The 18,119-nt window shown below is 57.2% G+C and overlaps 2 protein-coding genes across 4 annotated transcripts in view; one reads left to right on the forward strand and one right to left on the reverse strand.

The window, feature by feature from the left end:
* Nucleotides 1-7,693, forward strand: part of STKLD1 (serine/threonine kinase like domain containing 1) — a 24,893-nt gene extending 17,200 nt beyond the window's left edge. Inside the window, exons 7-11 of the mRNA XM_019639424.1 lie at nucleotides 1,007-1,125; nucleotides 2,161-2,324; nucleotides 2,918-3,048; nucleotides 4,262-4,345; nucleotides 5,844-7,693. Coding sequence (XP_019494969.1) covers nucleotides 1,007-1,125; nucleotides 2,161-2,324; nucleotides 2,918-3,048; nucleotides 4,262-4,345; nucleotides 5,844-6,124 — 779 coding nt within the window. The 3' untranslated portion in view covers nucleotides 6,125-7,693. The remainder of the gene's footprint in view (nucleotides 1-1,006; nucleotides 1,126-2,160; nucleotides 2,325-2,917; nucleotides 3,049-4,261; nucleotides 4,346-5,843) is intronic.
* A 797-nt stretch (nucleotides 7,694-8,490) lies between these two features.
* REXO4 (RNA exonuclease 4) overlaps nucleotides 8,491-18,119 on the reverse strand; it is an 11,003-nt gene continuing 1,374 nt past the window's right edge. Inside the window, exons 2-8 of one of the 3 annotated variants that reach the window (XM_019639309.1) lie at nucleotides 17,377-17,714; nucleotides 15,977-16,114; nucleotides 15,587-15,780; nucleotides 14,289-14,377; nucleotides 13,117-13,191; nucleotides 12,546-12,620; nucleotides 8,491-9,012 (exon numbers count right to left, since the gene is read on the reverse strand). In XM_019639309.1, coding sequence (XP_019494854.1) covers nucleotides 8,917-9,012; nucleotides 12,546-12,620; nucleotides 13,117-13,191; nucleotides 14,289-14,377; nucleotides 15,587-15,780; nucleotides 15,977-16,114; nucleotides 17,377-17,714 — 1,005 coding nt within the window. In that variant the 3' untranslated portion in view covers nucleotides 8,491-8,916. Of the gene's footprint in view, nucleotides 9,013-10,893; nucleotides 11,860-12,545; nucleotides 12,621-13,116; nucleotides 13,192-14,242; nucleotides 14,378-15,586; nucleotides 15,781-15,976; nucleotides 16,115-17,376; nucleotides 17,715-18,119 lie in introns of those variants that run through there. The other 2 variants (XM_019639299.1, XR_002123624.1) reach the window with 2 other exon arrangements.

An 18,119-nucleotide genomic window follows, 5' to 3' on the forward strand; every position in this document is an offset into this window, starting at 1 on the left:
TGTCTCAGGAGAAAGGAAACTGACATGTAGGGGTGGAAGGCTGTTGGGTGCCAGGCACTGGTGAGGGGTGGGTCACTTTACTGAGTCCTAAAATAACCCAGGACGTGGTAGAGGGGAGGAAAGGGGACATGAGTCTCCTTTGAAAAGACAGTGGGGCAGAGGGCGCTAGGCTTTGAGCCTATAACAGCCGTCAGGGATGGAGAGAACAACCACAGTGGAGAACTCCAGCGTCCTGGGGTGGCAGGTACTGGTGGCACTGTCCTTGGTGCACAGAGGATGGGTGGATGGATGGATGGATGGATGGGGGGAAGGAGGATGGAAGATGGATGGATGGATGAATGGATGGATGGGTGGTGGATGGAGGATGGATGAAGGATGGAGGATGAATGGTGAGTGGATGGAGGATGGAGGATGGATGGTGGATGGAGACTGGATGGTGGAGGCTGGAGGGTGGATGGATGGGTGGATATAATGGGTGGATCTACTGCAGTTGTAGATGGCAGGGCTCCTTGGAGTTCACCCCTTTGCCGTTTCGCTGGGGCATGGAGGTCCAAAGGGGAAGGGGCTGCCTAAGGCCTATCAGGGACAGAGCTGGACTGGGGACGCTGCTCAGTTGGCTTTTCGTCAGGGATTCAGGTTTAGAAACTAGGGCAGGACATCTGGAACTTTGCCTCAAGGTCCTGACATTTAGAGGGGCAATATGTTTAAAGAGGGTACAGATTTTCGCCTTCTTGGTACATGCCTCTTCGGACTACTTCTGTGGCCACAGTGGGCACACAGACACATGCACACATGGGCCAGCCTGCTGGGCACCTGCCTAGATGTGCAGCCTCACTGGCTGAAGATCAAGGGCCAGGCTCTTGCTGACCACAGGCCTCCTCCCCCCCCCCCGCAGGTAGCCTGTCCCTGCTTCCTCCAAGCAGGGTGATGAAGGGTTCAGTTTTCAAGCTGCTTGCTTCCCCAGGGCACACAGGACTCATGCACCCCCACCTTTTCCTGCCAACAGACCCCTTTCATAAGTCCTGGATGGCCCCAGAAGCCCTCAACTTCTCCTTCAGCCAGAAAGCCGACATCTGGTCCCTGGGCTGCATCATTCTCGACATGGTCAGCTGCTCCTTCATGGAGGCGAGTCACCTTTTGCCTGCCCCTCCCTGCCACACCTCAACCCCCATTCCCTATGTCCCCAGGGAGCGGGCATGCCCACCTCAGCTCAAGAGGCAGAATCTTCCCATCTGCCCTCTCCAGCTGTGCTCTGTGCCTCCCGGCAGGTTGTGCGGAGGCCCCACCCCCTGCACTCCCCAAGTCGCACCTTGGGCTGAGGGAGCCCTAGCATGATAGTGATGACCATGGTGGGAATAGTAAAAACACCCATGCGTCTGACCCTCACAGCAGCCCTCTGGGTGTCCTCATTGCACCTTATGGATGAAAAAAACCCTACTTCAGGTGCATTAAGCCGCCCAAGGTAGAATTTGGGCCTTGCTCTGTCCCTTTTTGACTTAAAGATGCTTTTAGCTGCAAACAGTGGATAGTGGACCCACATAGGCCTGAGCACACAGGGGTTGTTTGTCACCCAGGGGCGCCAGGCTGGTGAGGCGCTTCCCCAGCATGGGGCCTTGGCTCTGAGCTCAGCTGCAGGCCCCTGAACCAGGGACACCGCCTGTGGACAGGAAGGAGAAGGGAAGAGCCAAGGGCCATGCAGACCCTGGTCCCGTGGCTGTGGGAGGCTGCGATGCTGCGCCTTGTGGCTTCAGGTTCTCTACGTACAGAGGAGAGCAGGGAGAAGCGAGCTGGCCAGGCCTCCGTGCCACCAGCCCCGCGCGTAAGCATCGAGGTGCCCAGAAAGTACAGGCGGGCCCCGGCGCTGCCTCCTTTCTCCCAGACCCTCAGACGCTTACCAGTGGGGTCTGGATCAGAGATGCGGCCCATGGCCTTCTTGACACGACTGTGGGGTGGGTTGTCCCTCACTCCCTCTGCCTCGCTTCTCTTGGAAGCTCTGTTTCTTGTCAAAGGACTGTGGGCTTCTGCGAGTTCCTGAAGGTAGTGGCCGGGTCTTCTCACCCTGGTGTCGGGCACAGTCTCCCCATTCCATCCCCGGGGCCAGGGCCAGTTTTCATTTAGTTGAGGAAACGCACACGAAGCAGTGCCCCCATCTCCTCATAGGCAACAGAAGCCATGCTCCTTCGCAAGTCCATCCGGAGTCTCCCGGACGGCCTGAGGGGTGTCCTGAGGACCATGGAGGAGCGGGAGAGCCCCCACGCGAAGACGTTCAGTTCCCTTTTGCCCCAGATGCTTCAGATCAGCCCCTCAGAGCGCATAACAGTCAGGTGAGCCCGGGGCTGGAGCGGCATTTAACCTTTCGGTTTATCGTTGAACACGTCTACACGGCCACCTGGTGTTTCAACGCTGCAGAGCGCCTTCACACCCATCTTGGCTCGCCTGCGGACCGCTGGGCACTCCTACGTGTGGCTCTCCCAGACGAACCGTCTGGGCTCTCGCCTTTGTGCATGGGAGCCAACAGGGCTGACTTCTCCATCAGGCACGGAGGCATGGCCCAGAGGACCAGGAAAATGTACTAGTTCTAATTTATTTTAAAATCAGAAGAAAAAATGAATCTATTCCAATGAATCCAGCATGGGTTATATTCGCCTTTATACCAACACAGTTGTAAAATCAGATTTTCAGAGGAAAGGGCCCACGCAGGAAAAGCACCAAGGCCCAGCACGGTCCTCCCTCAGCCACAGGCGTCAGCCCGTGTCCCTCCTGAAGGTGGGGTGGCTGGGAGCCTGCTGGACACGCCTGTGACATGGATGGTGAGAGGTGCTGCCCAATGACGGGCCACCAGGCCACCGTGAGCCCATCCACGTCCCGTCGTGGGACAGCCACGCAGGTGAACTCACCAGCTCTCCACTCTCCCCAGGGACGTGATCCACATCACTTTCATGAGCAGCAACTTAAGGTCCCCTAGCGTCCCCCTGGCGCTGCACGGGCAGGCGATACCCGACTTCGTTGCCGACATGCTGTTAGAAGGCAACATGGCCAGCATTTTAGGTGAGTGTGAGGACCCAGTGGGCCATGGCGCCGTGGGGCTGCTGTGTCCTTGCTCCAGAGAGTCAGCGCCTCCCCCACAACCCAGCCCCCCACTGCCATGTCCTCCGGGACGCCCTGCATTTACTTCCACACCCTGGCACAGTGGCTCCAGTGCCTGGAGTGTCTTCCCCACCCAGCAGCACTTCCTCTGTGGGTACTAAGTGCCCAGAATGGTGCTGGGCACTGGGACGGGTACAGCAGTGACCCTGGGCCTGCAGGTGCATCCCTGTAGAGATCTCTGAAGCTGAACATGCACAGGCTCAGTCAAGGGCGCCGCCAGTCACCTGGCACAGTGCTTGTTGGGCATACGGTACCCTAGGTGTATGTGCTTGTATCTGTCACGTGCCCCAGGCTGGGGCGCCTTGGGGCTCCCAGCATAGTGACTGGCACCCGGTAGCTATGCCCAAGGTCTAGAGGTCATTTCAAGTCCCATCCCTCTGTGTTCCTTGTGTGGGCAGGTTGCTCCCTCCCTCCGCTCCCTCCGTGGTTCCCTGCACGGGCTGCCTGTGACAAGGGACTCCACACTTTGTCTCCCGCCTCTGCCCCATTTCTGGGGAAGGGGCACCCATGAGGCCCTAGCTGCTCAGTTTCCCCATATCTCATGGTCATGGGCTTTGAAGGTAGACAACTGGGTCCAGTTGAAGCCCATCACCCACTAGCTGAGTGGCCTTGAGCGGGGCACCCCCTCTGAGCCTCAGTTTCCTCATGTGAAGTAGGGATCATGGCAGGCCCCACCCCATGGGCTGCTGTGAGGTGCTCACATGGTGCCCAGGCAGGAGGGTTCCGAGTTACTCATAGGATAGGGGTCTGCAACGTGTACCCTGAGACTGCAACTCGTTTCTGGGGCGGGGGTGGTCTGCTGTGAATCTCGGGCAGAGAAGCCTGCTGGGGGCCCAGAGGGGCAGGGCCCTGGCCACGTCGAGCCAGAGCGAGGGGTACAGCAGCACTGCACGCCCAAGGCAGGCTCTGAGACAGACTGGGGTTCGACTCTGGACATGCTGCTTGACTTGGAAAGTGGAGATGACAAGAGCACCACCTCTGGCCCCATCACACGAATCGATGAGGTGGTGCCCACACACCGGGCCCCAGATGCCCTGGCCCTCAGAAGGGTCCCCAGCCAGCCGAGGTTGGGTTTGCACAGGCAGATGCCTCCCCATGCTCTCATTTCTTGCAGAGATCATGCAGAACTTCTCCAGCCGGCCTGAAGTCCAGCTCAAGGCCATCGAGAAGCTCCTGAGAATGCCTGACGAGCAGCTAGGTAGAGCCCAGTCTGCTGGCCTTCCCCAGCTCCTCCGGGGCAGAGCCTGGCCCCTCACGGCCGGCTCTCCGGCAGTGCCTCTGACACCTCCGGGGCTGGTTTACATTCCCATACGGCTCCACGTCTTCCCATCTGCTTGGAATAGGCAGCCTGCACTTCTTCCTGTGTTGACACTTTTACTGAGCAGAGACGGGGCGGGTTGGGTCCCACACCCTTCCTAGTGGCCTCCCTTCGCCTGATTAATGGATGCTGAAGACACCCCATCTCTCCCACCACTGCTGATGGTATTCGGGTGGTTGCTAATTTCTCAGTGTTGTAAACAATACTGTACTGAGCACTCTGGAGCCTAAGTGTGTGCTCACGTGTTCCTGTAGGATAAATTCCTACAAGTTCAGGCTGTGAAGACTTCACAGATCCTTCAAATTGCTCTCCTTTCATGTTCCAGCGTACCCACCTATCAACAGTGCATATAGCACCTCTCTCCCCAAAACTCTCCATCAATGAGTGTTCATCTTTTTAGTTTTGCCAAAATGTGGTTTCATAAAATGTCTCCACTCACCCTTTGTGTCACCAGCCTGAATATTACATTCACTTACTCATCCATCCGTCCATCCATCCACCCACCCACCCCACCCACTCATCCAATCATTCTGTCCATCTGTCTACCACCCCTCCTTCCACAAAAGGTCTGTCCCAGTGGCTGGGGCACCAGGGATTACAGAGGCCCATCCTGGCCCTGTAATGAGGCAGCAGAAATCTCATATTGGCCATTTGCCTTTCCCCTGTCTCCTCCTTGCCCTTGACCCTGCAGCTAGGCTGTGGCCAGGATAGAGTCCATGGGAAGGGAGATTTTGCCTTCCTGGAGGAACTGAGGGAGGCTGCTGGGCCCCTTCCCAAGGTGGCCTTCCCTGCTACCCCCGAGCCACACCTGCCTCAGACAGGCTGGGAGATGGCGTTGCCATGGCGTGACTTCCTGGGTGCCAGCACTTTTGTCTTGTCATCTCACCACAAGCCTGAGATGGAGGTGCTGCTCTCTGCACTCTCCTGTCGAGGAGAGCGGCCTGGAGAGGGGAAGCAGCTGTGGGGGAGCGTGGCTGGCATGGACCCTCAGCCGCCGCCACTGCCTCTCGCCCCCTCCCAGCGCACAGCACAGGCCCCAACACAGAGGAAAGTTGTGGGAGCCACAGATGTCCACTCTCAGGGCAGGTATGGCCAGGGTCTCTGGAGCCAGACAGGCTGGGTTCAAAGCAAGTGCCCTGCCCTTCAGTTATCTGCACAGTGAGCACAGTAATGCAAGGATCCACGATTGCAGAGCTGCTGGCGTGAGATGCCTGTGGCAGACACAGCGAGCACTCAGCAGGCGACTGAGCACGCTGCCTCGTCACCTGCTCGTCCACCTCGGGCCCATGTGCGATGCCCTGCAGACTCCAGCAGTGTTTGCTCCCTGGTCTGGTCCACACCCCCTCTCACCCTGCTCCTATGCCACCCGCCTGACCAGGTATGCCGTGGCAAAGGAAGCTGGTAGAGGAGGTGATTGCGGTCATGAAGCAACACGAGAGGAATCTTGACATCCAGCTGTGTGCCTGCTCCCTGCTGCTCCGCATCCTGGGCCAAGGTGTGTTAGATGTTCACTCTGGCACAGGCCCGGCAGGGTCTCAGAAACCAGCACTGGCCCACGGTGCCCCTCACTGGCTGTGTGGGCCAGGAGGGTGCCCCACCCTCGGGCCCTTCACTCCCTCATGCAACAAGCATTACAGGGACCTGCTCTGTGCCAGGTGAACAAGGCCGACCTCAGCTTCCTTCACGCAAAGTGAGGGCACTGCCCCCAGCCAGGGAGGGAGCCCACCCAGGGAGGGAGCCCACCCACATGCCCTCCACCCACCGCTGGCCCCCAGCTTTGGCAGCTGACTTCAGGCTACTTCCATCGCCCAAGTAGCGCTGGCACAGGACCCGGCAGCCAAGGCTCCCAGTGACAGCTTCGTCACCTCCGTCCTGATGAGTGTCATGTGGAGCCACCCTGAGGCCCAGCAGCTCCTGGTCATGGTCTACAGCCTGCTCACCATCATCTGCAGCCAGGGTGGGTCTGCCCGCCTCTCTCTTGGCCGAGGCTGGGGTGCCAGGGGCATGGGCAGTCCTGGGCCCTCTCCTGAGATGGCTCAGTTGCACTGCCTTCGGGCGGTCTGCTCCACACGCTCATCATGTTCCCTCAACAACTGTGCACGGGCACCGGTACCTGCCAGGTGCCACTGCGGGCTTCACACTGACGTCTACGTCACGCTCAAGCCCTCACTGCCCCTTCTGCCCTGCTGACCTCTGCTCATGGAGCACCTGGGCTTCTGAGGTCACCAGCTGGGCAGGCGGGGCAGCCAGACTGGGGATGGCGTGGAGGAGAGGAGCAGTACCGAGGGCTTACAGACCTTTACACTCTCCCAACCACCTCATTTGGGTCCGTATCAGCCTCCCAATGGGCAGATGGCATCCCAGAGAGCCCAAGGCACTCACCGAGTCCTGTGTCTGGGTGGGGGCAGGGCTGGGGGCTGGGTAATGGACCGTACACCATCGATCCCACTCTGGGGAGTGAAAAGAGTGCTATGAATAGAGCACAATCGTGGTCTCATCTCAAAAGGCTCAGGAGTGCTGTGTGTCCCCAGGAGGCAGGGCCAGGTCCCTTGGAAGGAAAGCTACAGAGGTGGGGCCCCGCCCAGTAATGGGATGGGAGATGCTGGGACAGATGGTCGAGGGGATGGACCATGTCCTCGTTTCTGGGTCCCAAGCTGGAAGGAGGCCCGGAGGAGGGGTCCAGTATTGTGGGATGCATGGGACTGCAGTGCCTGAGGACAACAGAGGGAGGTGGTACTCAGGGAAGGCTTCCTGGAGGAGGGGTCCTCTGTGGTCCTTATTCCGGGGCCCACCCAACAGAATCCACTGTAGAGGAGCTGCAGAGAGCCAGGTTGTTTGAACATATCCTGGAGCACCTGGACACCTCCTCCGGAAACAGGGACATCTGCATCAACGGCCTGAGCCTGTTGTGGGTCCTGCTGGTGGATGGTGAGAGGGGCCCCTCCTCCTCCTCCTCCTCCTGCACTTCAAACACTTCAGGACAAGCCATGGCCCATGAAGGGCTCTCCTGAGAGCCCCAAAGCAGAGGAAAAGAAAGGAGGTGGAGAGGACAGAGGGGGAGGAGCTGTCCTGGTGGGGTGGGCCCCTCGCAGTCTGGCACTTCCTGCCCAGGGAGACCCCCAGTGCCCACCTGCTGGGATTTCCCGGGCAGTCCCTGGTTTCGGAAAGTTATCCTTGGCACTGGCATCCTGTCCTCATTTTGGATTCAGAAAAGGGGCCCCAGGCAATGCCGCCCCCTCCTCTCTAGGCCCTGCAGCACCTGGGTGGTAGTTACATCCAAGAGAAAAAGGGCTCCCGAGAGCGCCCTGCCCAAAGGGCAGAATTTCCAAGCCTCCCCTTGGGGCGCAGGGAATCCCCACCCCCCACAATCTTGCTGGTGGGCTGGAAAGTCCCCTCACCCCCGTCTCTGAGGACATCTGTCCTCTCCCCCATAGTTTCTGCTCGGTTATCCTTGGTGGGAGGCAGAGGTGGAGGGCCATGTATACAGCCACTTCTGCAAGCACCTGACGGCTAGGTGTCCCCCTTCCATCCTGTCCTGGTTCCAGCTGTTATTGTGGACAAGGCTCCCTTGGAAAAAGCCCCCGTCCTCATTGCCAAGGTGCTAGCCACCTATCCCATGGATGCAGAGATGGCTGAGGCTGGCTGTGCCGTCCTCTGGCTGCTGTCCTTGCTCGGTGAGCAGCCCGGGGCCCCAGGGGCTGGGAGCGGTGGACCCTGGGCCCACGAGGTGACCAGGCCGCACTGGGCCGTCTGCAGGCTGCATAAAGGAGCACCAGTTTGAAGAAGTGGTGGCACTGTTCCTGCAAAGCATCCGGCTATGTCAGGACAGGGTCCTGCTGGTGAACAACGCCTACCGGGGGCTGGCCAGCCTCGCAAAGGTGTCCGGTGAGCCAGGGGACAGACCGGGCTGCCACTGGGAGGTGGGGGCAAAACTCACCAAGTAATGTCTGCCAGCTGCCCACAAACCAAAAACAGAAGCAAAAAGTCAAATAAAAGAAAAACAGTCTATAGTCCCAATCATCCAGAAGTTGCCATGGAGACATTCTATATATATATATATTTTTTTTTTTTTGCATAAAGCTATATTGTGCCATCTTTCCCTGTCCATAAACACGTATAGGTCCACACAGGTCTTCCTATAGGTACAGCTTAGTAATAGCCCAGGAGACAGGTGTGTCACTCAATTCCCACTCCACAGCACAGACCCTGCTGTCACTCAGGTACTGTGCCAGGCTCCACGCCTGGTTTCACAGCACAATGACACTTGACACCTGGGGCCTGGGGCCTGGCCATGGTCACCAGCTGGTGTGTGTGGGGTGTGACTTAGCCCCTCTGATCTGGCCCCAACTCAGGGTACGGGGTCAGGGTCCTGCGCAGGGTGGGCTGGGCTGGTGGGCAGCAAAGCCCGCCTCTGTCTGCTACTTGGCCTGACGGGAGGGAGGCTCCCAGGGTCAGGCCTTCCCTCTGAGACGCCCTGGGCTCCAGGCCCGCCCCACCCTGTCCAAGGTCCTGCCGACAGCAGGTCGGTCACAGGGGCGCTGCCAATCCTGTAGGTCGTGAGGGAGAAACGGGCACGGCTCAGTTCACAAGGCGGGTCATCAGAACCCAGTGAACAGGACCCCAGAGCCAGAGTCTGCGTGAGAACTGCTGCTTTGCCACCAGCTGGCTGTGTGACACTTGTCATCTCACTCTAGTGTCAGCTTCCCTCAGGCTCCAGGATCTGATGCGTCGTCTCCATGGCACCCCAGGTCACTGCCTACACAGGCCCCCAGTCCCTCAAGAGCAGGGCCTAACCCCTAATGTGGGGGTACCTTGGAGCACCCCCAGTGCTCTCCCTACAGGTGGTCATGCCCACAGGCTGAGATCACCCCTCTAGGGAGCCTTTTGCTGCCTGGGTGGAAGGAGGTGGGTGCACGTTCCCACTAGGAGGAAACAAGGATAGCAGACGCTTTTATGAGCTCTGCAGCCGTAGTGAGGAAAACGGTGACCTCGGAGGTCACCAGGCTGCAGGAAACTGCACCCCCTGCCGGCGGTGGAGGCCAGTGCTGTCCCGAGCACTCTGCACTCCACAACCCTAAGAACTCAGTGCCGCTGCCACCCACTTCCCAGAGGGCACTGAGGCACGTGCAGCTGAGTTAATGACCCCGTCCCCCACTTCCCCAGAGCTGGCAGCATTGCAGATAATGATGCCAGCGGAGGGCAGCAGCGGCCTCGCCCTCATCAAGGAGACATACCAGCTCCACAGGGACGACCCGGAGGTGGTGGAGAACCTCTGCATGCTGCTGGCCCACCTCGCTTCCTACCGTGAGAACCTGTTCCTCATTCCTCCCAGAAGCCGGTGGCCGGCGGCGCCGTCCCAGCTCTAACTGGTGGGAGAAGGCAAGGAACCCCACAATGTCACGTTCACGTGACACGAGTGCCCACTACGCACCAGGCGCCATGCTGTCTGTGGGTGACACCCAGCTCCTGAACCCCAGGGGCGCGGTTCATGCTAAGACTGCAGGGAATGGGGACCCAGCCTTGTCCTGCTGGCCTCCTCAGAAATGCCCAAGCCAGGGAGCTGTGGACGCTCAGGCTGGTTAAGCTTAGGGCTCCCCAAGAGGGGTGCGGGCGGGCCCCGGCCTCAGGACCCTCTGCTCTGCCCTCAGAGGATCTCCTCTCCGAGCTGGTGTCCGGCGGCGTCCTGCCCCTGGTCCAGGAGGTCACGGCGCGCTTCACCTCCAGCCTGGTGAGTACTATTGTGCCAACACCAGGCCTCACGCCCACCTCTCAACCAGACCCAGGTGGCACCGAGTCCAGGGCCCGGACCAAGGTTTATGTGGAAGCCACCTGGCCTGTGTGTAGTTCCTAATGGCTCTTCCCGTCTGTGATTCCATGTGGAAATCCTAAAGGGGAGGGGTAATCAGACCTCTTCAAAGAAGTGGATTAAGTCACAAACAACTGCTCATGGACCCAGGACCGTCATGGAAACAGAGAACTGCTCGTTTTCTTCCAGGAGCTGGTCTCTTACACAGAAAGGGTGCTCCTGAGACTGGAGGCGGCCACGCCACCCAGCTCTGCGGGAGGCCGGTCGGCTTCGCCCTGAGACCCCCCCAAGCCCCCACTGGGAGCCTTCTCTCCTGCCCCTCCTGTATTGTACCTCACAGGGCTGCCCAGTGACAGGAGGGCGTTTTCCTTAGGGTTGGGGGGGGGGTGTCAGGAGGGACTGTCACCCAGCACCAGCGTGTGCATTTCATGCCCTTATGGTAACAGGCCGAAGGCCAGTTCCTGGGTGCCGGGCCATCCCTGGGGGAAGGCTGACCAGTGGCCATGGTGCTCGATTTGCAATCTTCATACAACCCTCAGTCCTGGCTGGATCAGGTGGCATTGGACACAGAGGTCCTTCCAGACTACTCTAAACCAGGGAAAGAAATTGAACCTCTACCAGCTCCATCTCAATAAAAACCGCATTTATGTTTAATAATTTCCTCAGTGGGTTTGGGCCTTTTGTCCGTCAGGAGGTGCAGGTAAGCCTTGGGTTTCATGCACCCCCCCTCCCATCTCATAAAGACCCTCACTGTCCCAGCTCAAATTGCCCGAGGTCAGCATGTCTGTCCTAGCCGGGGACAGGTACCACCTCCGGGAATAACTGTTGTCACTACGCTCAGGGGCAACCCGAGCCTGGCATGGTCACATTGTGGGCTTGACCTCAAGGTTTAAGCCTGGCGGGCAGTAGTGGGGTGGGAAGAGGGACACGCTGTCTGACATCTAAGGCCAAAGGCGGCCACAGAAAAGTCCTCTATGAGGCTGAGGCTCTGGTCTGGCCGGGTTCCTTACATTGCCCACGGCAACAAGGGAAGGGGCCTCCTTGGAGGAGAGCGCTGCAGACCCAGGGGACAGCTGGGAGATTCCTGCCATGGGACAGTGAGTCCCCAGTGAAGCTGCCACCCCGTGAATGGTGACAGTCCTAACTCTTGTCCTGATGCTGGGGCTCAGCCAAGTGTAGAGCTGCCAGGCGCTCCCACCTCGGTCCCCACTGCCCACGTCCTGGCCGTGCCCAGGACAGACACCCGACCGCCAGCTACAGCCCTGCCCATGTTGCCCGCTCGCCCAGCGGGTGGGACTGGGTCTTAGATGGAAAAATCAGAGGGAAGCTGTTCTTCTCAACGGCGTGCATGCCCCGGGCCCCTGCTGCCGGATTTGTCACCACTCTGGAAGACTAGATCTGTCCCATGATTTGGTCACAGCTGCCTGTGGACGGAGATGTGTCACAGGGCGGCGGGAGCGGCGGCACCAGCAGCAGGGCTCCTGCCGGTGTCTGGGGCAGTAGCGGCAGGGCGTCTGTCCTGGGCCATGTGTTCCCATGCCTTCTTCACCGTGACGTACAGTCTCATTGCTGCCTGGGCATCCTGAATCTAGGTGACATGGAACACCCCATGACTCCCAGCAGATGACAAGCATGGCCACAGGCCAGTCAATCCCACAATTCACGAGCCTGAGCGCCAGATGCTGGTGCGTTAAGGAGAAAACTGAGCAGGGCAGTGCTCGGGTGACAGTGACCATGACATGATCCTCACCACGCTCCTGCGACTCGGGCACCCCACTCACAGAAGGAGGAACCCCCGAGGAGTGAAGGGGACAACTGTGCTCCTTGTGCCATGCTCAGATAACAAGAGACAGGGAAACTGGCGGGGATGGGGGGGGTGGCACACTCTCGGCCTGATGCTGGGACACAAGCCAGGCTGAGGCCACAGCGCCGCGGCCAGCGGTCTGTGTCAGCACTCATCACAGTCACCAGGGCATGTCACTGAGGGCAAAGGGGGTTGGCTGGCCTGGGCCACAGGGTCCTAAAGGACCTTCCATCTAGACTGGGGACTTTTTCTCCAAACAGCACAATACAGGTTAGTGTCATGTTAATTTAACGCAAACATTTAGAAATTAACACTCCGTAAGCCTGCTGTGCCATGTCATTGCTTATGGACCAGCAGCCTCCTGAGAAAGAAGTCACCCAAACCCTACCTTCCATCAATGACACAGCGACTCCACATGTGAGGTCAGAGACGGCCCCGAACCCCAAGGACTGTCACCCCAGGACACTTACTGAACAGTGCTCTGCCTGCTGCAGCCTGATCCCCAGGATTCTCTCTGCGAGCAGCTTCAGAGACGGCCTTCCACTCTGCCAGGGAGGGGACAGCAAACAGCCGTGCTGGGGCAGAGGCCTCTGCAGGCGCTGCCTGAGCCGGGGGTGCTACATCCCAACCCAAGTGACCTTCACTGGAAGCACCGCGCGACTCAGGGCGGATGACACCCCCATCAGTCCATAGAGGAAGGTCAGCCTGCATCTTTGCCCCGCAGCCTTGGGTGTCCCCGCTCATCTTATGGGGGGCTCTGCCCTCAACACCCCCTGGAGCAGACATGGCTTCTTACCCATGTTCGGTGGTCTTATCCGTGATTAAAAGTGGAAATAACCTACGCTCAGTCACACAGACTTTTCAGGGTGGCATTTAGTACTCTACTTTTTCTTTTAAGATTTTAGTTATAAAGGTTACAAGGAAAACCCAAACCAAAACCAAACACCTTAACCAACACGTCAGTTACCAGGGACCAGAACCAACAGCTGTGTGAACCAGCAAAACAGAACTACCACGCAGGGGACCACACTGATTAAGTACCTTCACTTGACTCTTGAAAGGTTTGTATTTCTGTGTGTCCCGAATCTTCTTTTTTGGGTGATCAAGAAACAGCACCTAAAAGGAGATAGTGATGGTCGTTGTCATTTTTAGTTTATAGCTGGAACTCCTTTTTTTAGATGAGTCTTACAAGGAATTTCAATACCTAACACACATACACACAGGAATAAAAACAGGAACTGATATGAATGTGAGCTTCTGAAAGAAAATTCTCACATCACACTGACTCAAGATGACACCTAACAGGAAGGCCCATGTTAATAAAAACAGAACCGTGAGACCAGGAGGTAGGAGACGAACAGTCACCAATCAGGCAGCAGCCACCTTCTGCCAGTCTTGCGAGCTGGCATCGTACACAGGAAGTCAGGAGCCGTCAGGTTTGCACAGCTCACCGACAGCCTCAGGAGGGTCTTTGGGAGGCAGCATGGCCTCTGAGGTGAGAACACCTGTGGTGGCACAGCGCGTTTCGGCGGCCAGAGGACTTGTTAGTTTTTAATAGTTCAAGATTTGTTAAAAAAGGCAATAGAAGACGCTGAGAACGTGAGGGTTCCACGGAACACTGTGTGGACAGCCCACGCCCAGGAAAGGCTGTCTCCTGTCCCACCTGCCCGGCGGTTCTCACCAGGACAGGCGGGTGAGTTCTGCCCACTGCACAGACCTTCAAGGAGCACAGAGAGAGGCCACACCCTCTGGGACACCAGAAGTGGACCCTCCGAGCTGTGAGAGGGAGGCGAGGGGAGTGCTGGACCGCTCGCTCCCTCAGTGGCTGTGAGGGAATGGCTGCAGGGACCGCTTCCCGACAGAAGGGGCTCTGACCTCGGGAGCCCCAGCTCACCTCTGGGCGGAAGCTGCAGAGGCAGCAGCCTGGCTCTATGTGGAATGTGCTAGTGCCGTGGGAAGGGGACCGCACCCAGCTCTGCCATACTGACTGCGTGGACATGGCACCAAACTCGCCGAGCCTGCTTTATCACCGATAGAATGAGTGGGAACACCTCAGAAACCTTTTAAAGGATTTCTATGACGGAAAATGCCTAGCGCTGCTCCAAGAACATGGTTAGAACTAAGTGGTATTTGATATCGTTCCTGGGGTGTCCCCAAGGAACGATACCTGGCGCTCGCAGGCAGGTGTGTGGGGTGGCACGGAAGGGCAGCACCTTTAGGTCGTTATGCAGCGCGTGTCCAACCAGAATCCGGCCCTTCAGCATCTCTGCCACTTCCTTCTGAACAACTTCAAATTCTTCTCCTGAAAACGACCCGAAGAAGTGGATTTTAGCAACACATAAATCAGGGCCATTGTCTGAGAGGGAGAGAGAGGACCCTCCCACCTCTGGTCAGACTCAGACGATGGGTCAGGCTGAGTTCTGATCTGGGGAACAGGGTCAACTATGCCCAGGGTGACACTGCCGAGACTGAGGGCTGACAGAGGCCGTCCCACCCACCAGGGACAGGCCTGAGCCCCGTGCCCCATGCCCCTTCTGGAGGAGGACAGGCCGGAGCCCCACACACTCCTCAGCATGAGCAGTGCAACCGAGTGGGCCTTTGGAGGTCCCACAGCTCCGACGCTGAATCTAACACAAAACCAGGGCTGGTGTTTTGTCTTCCCAACTAAGGACAAAAACAAGACTGGTCCTTTGCCAGGTGGTGGCAAGTGTGGCTCTAGCCCCCCGGGCTCTGGGGCAGCTTGCCTGGTTTCTCACAGTTGATCCCTCGGGGCCAGCCCCCCACACCCGAAGGGAAGGGCTGCAGTGACCACGCTGGCACCCCATGACTGTCCTTCCCGACCCAAGCAGGACCAGTTAGAGCCCAGAACCGAGAGGCTGGGGCACCGGGGAGCGGAGAGCCTTGCTTTGTGTGCAGAGAGCCTCAGAGGTGCAGAGCAGACAGAGCTGTGAGCCAGGGAAAGCGCAGGGGCCCCGACCCCGAGCACTGTAGGATCTCTTCTGGTCCCCAGCCTTGGAGCCATGCCGATGTCTCTCTGCTCTTCTGCGCCCGCAGCCAGTCCATCAGCAAGCCCCCGACTCGGCCTTCGGGGTATGTTGGAGTCGGGCCACATCTTGTCACCTCTTACAGCCACCTCCCTGATCAGGTGCTCAGGCCTCATCTTCCTAATTTCACCTCACAGCCCTCGAGTCTATTCTGAAAACCACAGTCAGAGGGAATCTGCTAGGATCTGAGCCAGACCAGGCCTCTCACTGCTCACGACCTTCCCATGGCCTCCCAAAGCTGTCACAGAGATCCTCGAGACCCAACAACCTGTCCCACCTCCCCCCGGCCTCCTTCTTGGTCCTCAAACACACTCCATCCCGGTCACTACTGCCAAGTGACACAAGCCACTCAGGGCCAGTGGCTCGGAGGCTGTCAGGACGCTTGCTATGGTGACAGGGAACAAAAGGGAGAAACATGAACCATAACTGCTTTTCCTTTCTAAGGTCATGAGCTGTGAGTGACCCACCCTGCTTGAGGTTCTCTGGCCGAATCCCGCTAACCGCTGTCCTGTAGTCGGTCACCTGCTGGGTCGGCTTGACGTATTTGTCATAGACGCACTTCCCAAACTGGTTCACAATGGACACGCGGGCCACGATGCTCTCCTCCCCCGTGGGGCCCACGCCCACCATCTCACAATCCATGCCCAAGGCTTTCGTCAGGCTGAAAGGGGACCAAGGGCTCCAGTTTAATCCACGTTGCAGGAACCAGGGGTCAGCACCAGCTCTCCATCCGATCCCACTGCTCACCAAGGGGACAAGGTCTCGGCAGGACACTGGGAGGTGCCTGCCCAGTTCAACCTGAGGAGGGGAAGCAGCCCCTCCTGCAGACCCCGCCCGCTCGGGCCCAGCCCGCGTACCCGCGGAAGGCCTGCTCCTTCACCAGCGTGACGTCGCACTCACTGTGCCCCAGCTGTCTTCTCGCTATGGTGGCTGCTTCTGGGCCTATGGCTGCTTCGATATCCTCTGGGTTAACATCATCAAACCAGATGTCTTCTCTAAAAAGCAGAGAGGAGAACAGGCTGACCATGCAGTGGGTGGAGACGCACTCACAGCCGTCGGGCCCCGAACGCCCAGCTGCTCCTGTTCTTCCGATCACCTGACAGTCTCCTTTCCCCACTTTCCTTTTGAATTAGAGAACATGCTCATTATCCAAAATATGAACTATAGATACACAAAGAGTGCAGTGCAACACAAGGCATAATGACTGCAAGCTCATGTTTTCCTTTTAATTAAAAATATGTTCATTATCATTTAGGAAACACAGATAAACACAAGACTATGAAATGGAAACAAAACCCTCCAGCGTGGTGTAACCACCACCATCTCTCACTCAAACGCCTACGCCCGCACAGGAATGTAAGTTTCTGCCTGGTGAATTCCCTTTCGTGCTCAGCTTAAATGTCATTTCCTTAGAGATCTCGTCCTGACCCCGCTGAACGAGCCCGCTCCTCTGGCCATTTGCTCCCACAACTTCACCCTCATTGGATTTACTCTGACCACACGGATGGAATTGCTGAAATGATTTCAGTTTATGATCTGTCTTCCCTACTTGACTATCAGCCTCAAGAGGGAGGGGCCTGTCACGACTGCTCTATTTCCCTCTAGAGAGCCTGCCTGGCACAATGACACAAGGAAGGTGCTCAAACCATCCTTCCCTACAAACTTCCGCAACTGCCCTCAACACCCAGAGGACACGCAGCCAGCCTGACTTACAAATACGCCACCTCTAGTTGGGCCACTCGGAGGTGGTCACTGACTCCTGGTCCTCCCCAAGAGTGGTCATCACAGGTATGAATCACCACCGGGCACTGAGCCAGCATGTTGCAGCTCACAGACCCCCCCCCCCCAGATGACACAGGAGGCTCAGGGGACGTCGGGAACATGCCCCCAACCACCTACGTGGCAAGACGCAGGAAGTGGGTTCAAACTTGGGTCTTCCTGGCTTTGGCATTCACTCATTCCACAAATCTTTAGTGGGGACTGCCCAGCTCTGCAGCACAACAGCTATGAAGCAGGCCCCGCCCTCATTATGTATACATTCTAGATAATAAACAAGAAACGAACAGCATCAGGACAGAGTGAGGGAGGGACTGTGGGAGGAGCCGCCAGCCTTGGCCTCCTTAAGCAGACAGGCCTTAAGTTGCTGTGACTTTGTTCTCAGTGATGAGGACAACTGAGGCTGGGTGCAGTGCGGGGTGGCAGACGTGCCAGTCACCACAGCCAAGGTGGTTTCTACTTACCTGTTCCCAGTACTTACTCGGTGGGCGGAGCTGGAGCCAAGGCTGTAGTCACCTTAGCTTTCCGCTTCTTATGTTTGATGTCCCCTCGTTTTGGAGAAATATCACCATTTGTCCTTTTCTTGGATCCATTCTCATTGTGCTCTGCTCCACTGGCTTCTGTGGGCGGTGCTGGCACCTTCCTGCTCCTCAGGGGTCCTGGAACAGGACCTCCTGTGGCCTCTTGGTCTGTTTTTTCTGTCCCCATCGCCTCTCTCTTTGCTTTTCTGTTCTGTTGGTTAATTTTGGCCTGCTTTTTGAGATCCATCTGAGAGATCACAACAGGCTTTTCTGGGGCCTGTGATTTTTGTTTCAGCAGCTAATGGGACCCAAAATAAAATACATGACACATTTTAATTTGGAAATAATTCACAAGAAATTAAAATAACTTATGTGTGTTATATATATATATATATATATATATAAATACACACACACATACATACACACATCAATCATATCTATACATACTTCCTATCGGCATCCTTGATATTCATTTTCAAATGGTTTGGGAAAAGCCCCCTTTCATTCTCATCATAAGTCACTGTGGTGAAGCGATTTTGCTTGTCTCATTACAATGCATACCTGACACCCACTTTCTTTCTTTTTTTTTTTTTTTTAAGATTTTACTCAGGAATTGGGGATGGGAACAGAGCTGGGGAATTGGGGGGAGGGGACCAGACAAGTTGCTGTCATTTTGTTCTTCAGTCTAGTTGTGGAGGAC

The sequence above is a fragment of the Hipposideros armiger genome, unplaced genomic scaffold, assembly GCF_001890085.2.
Source record: "Hipposideros armiger isolate ML-2016 unplaced genomic scaffold, ASM189008v1 scaffold_3, whole genome shotgun sequence".
Lineage (NCBI taxonomy): Eukaryota > Metazoa > Chordata > Mammalia > Chiroptera > Hipposideridae > Hipposideros > Hipposideros armiger.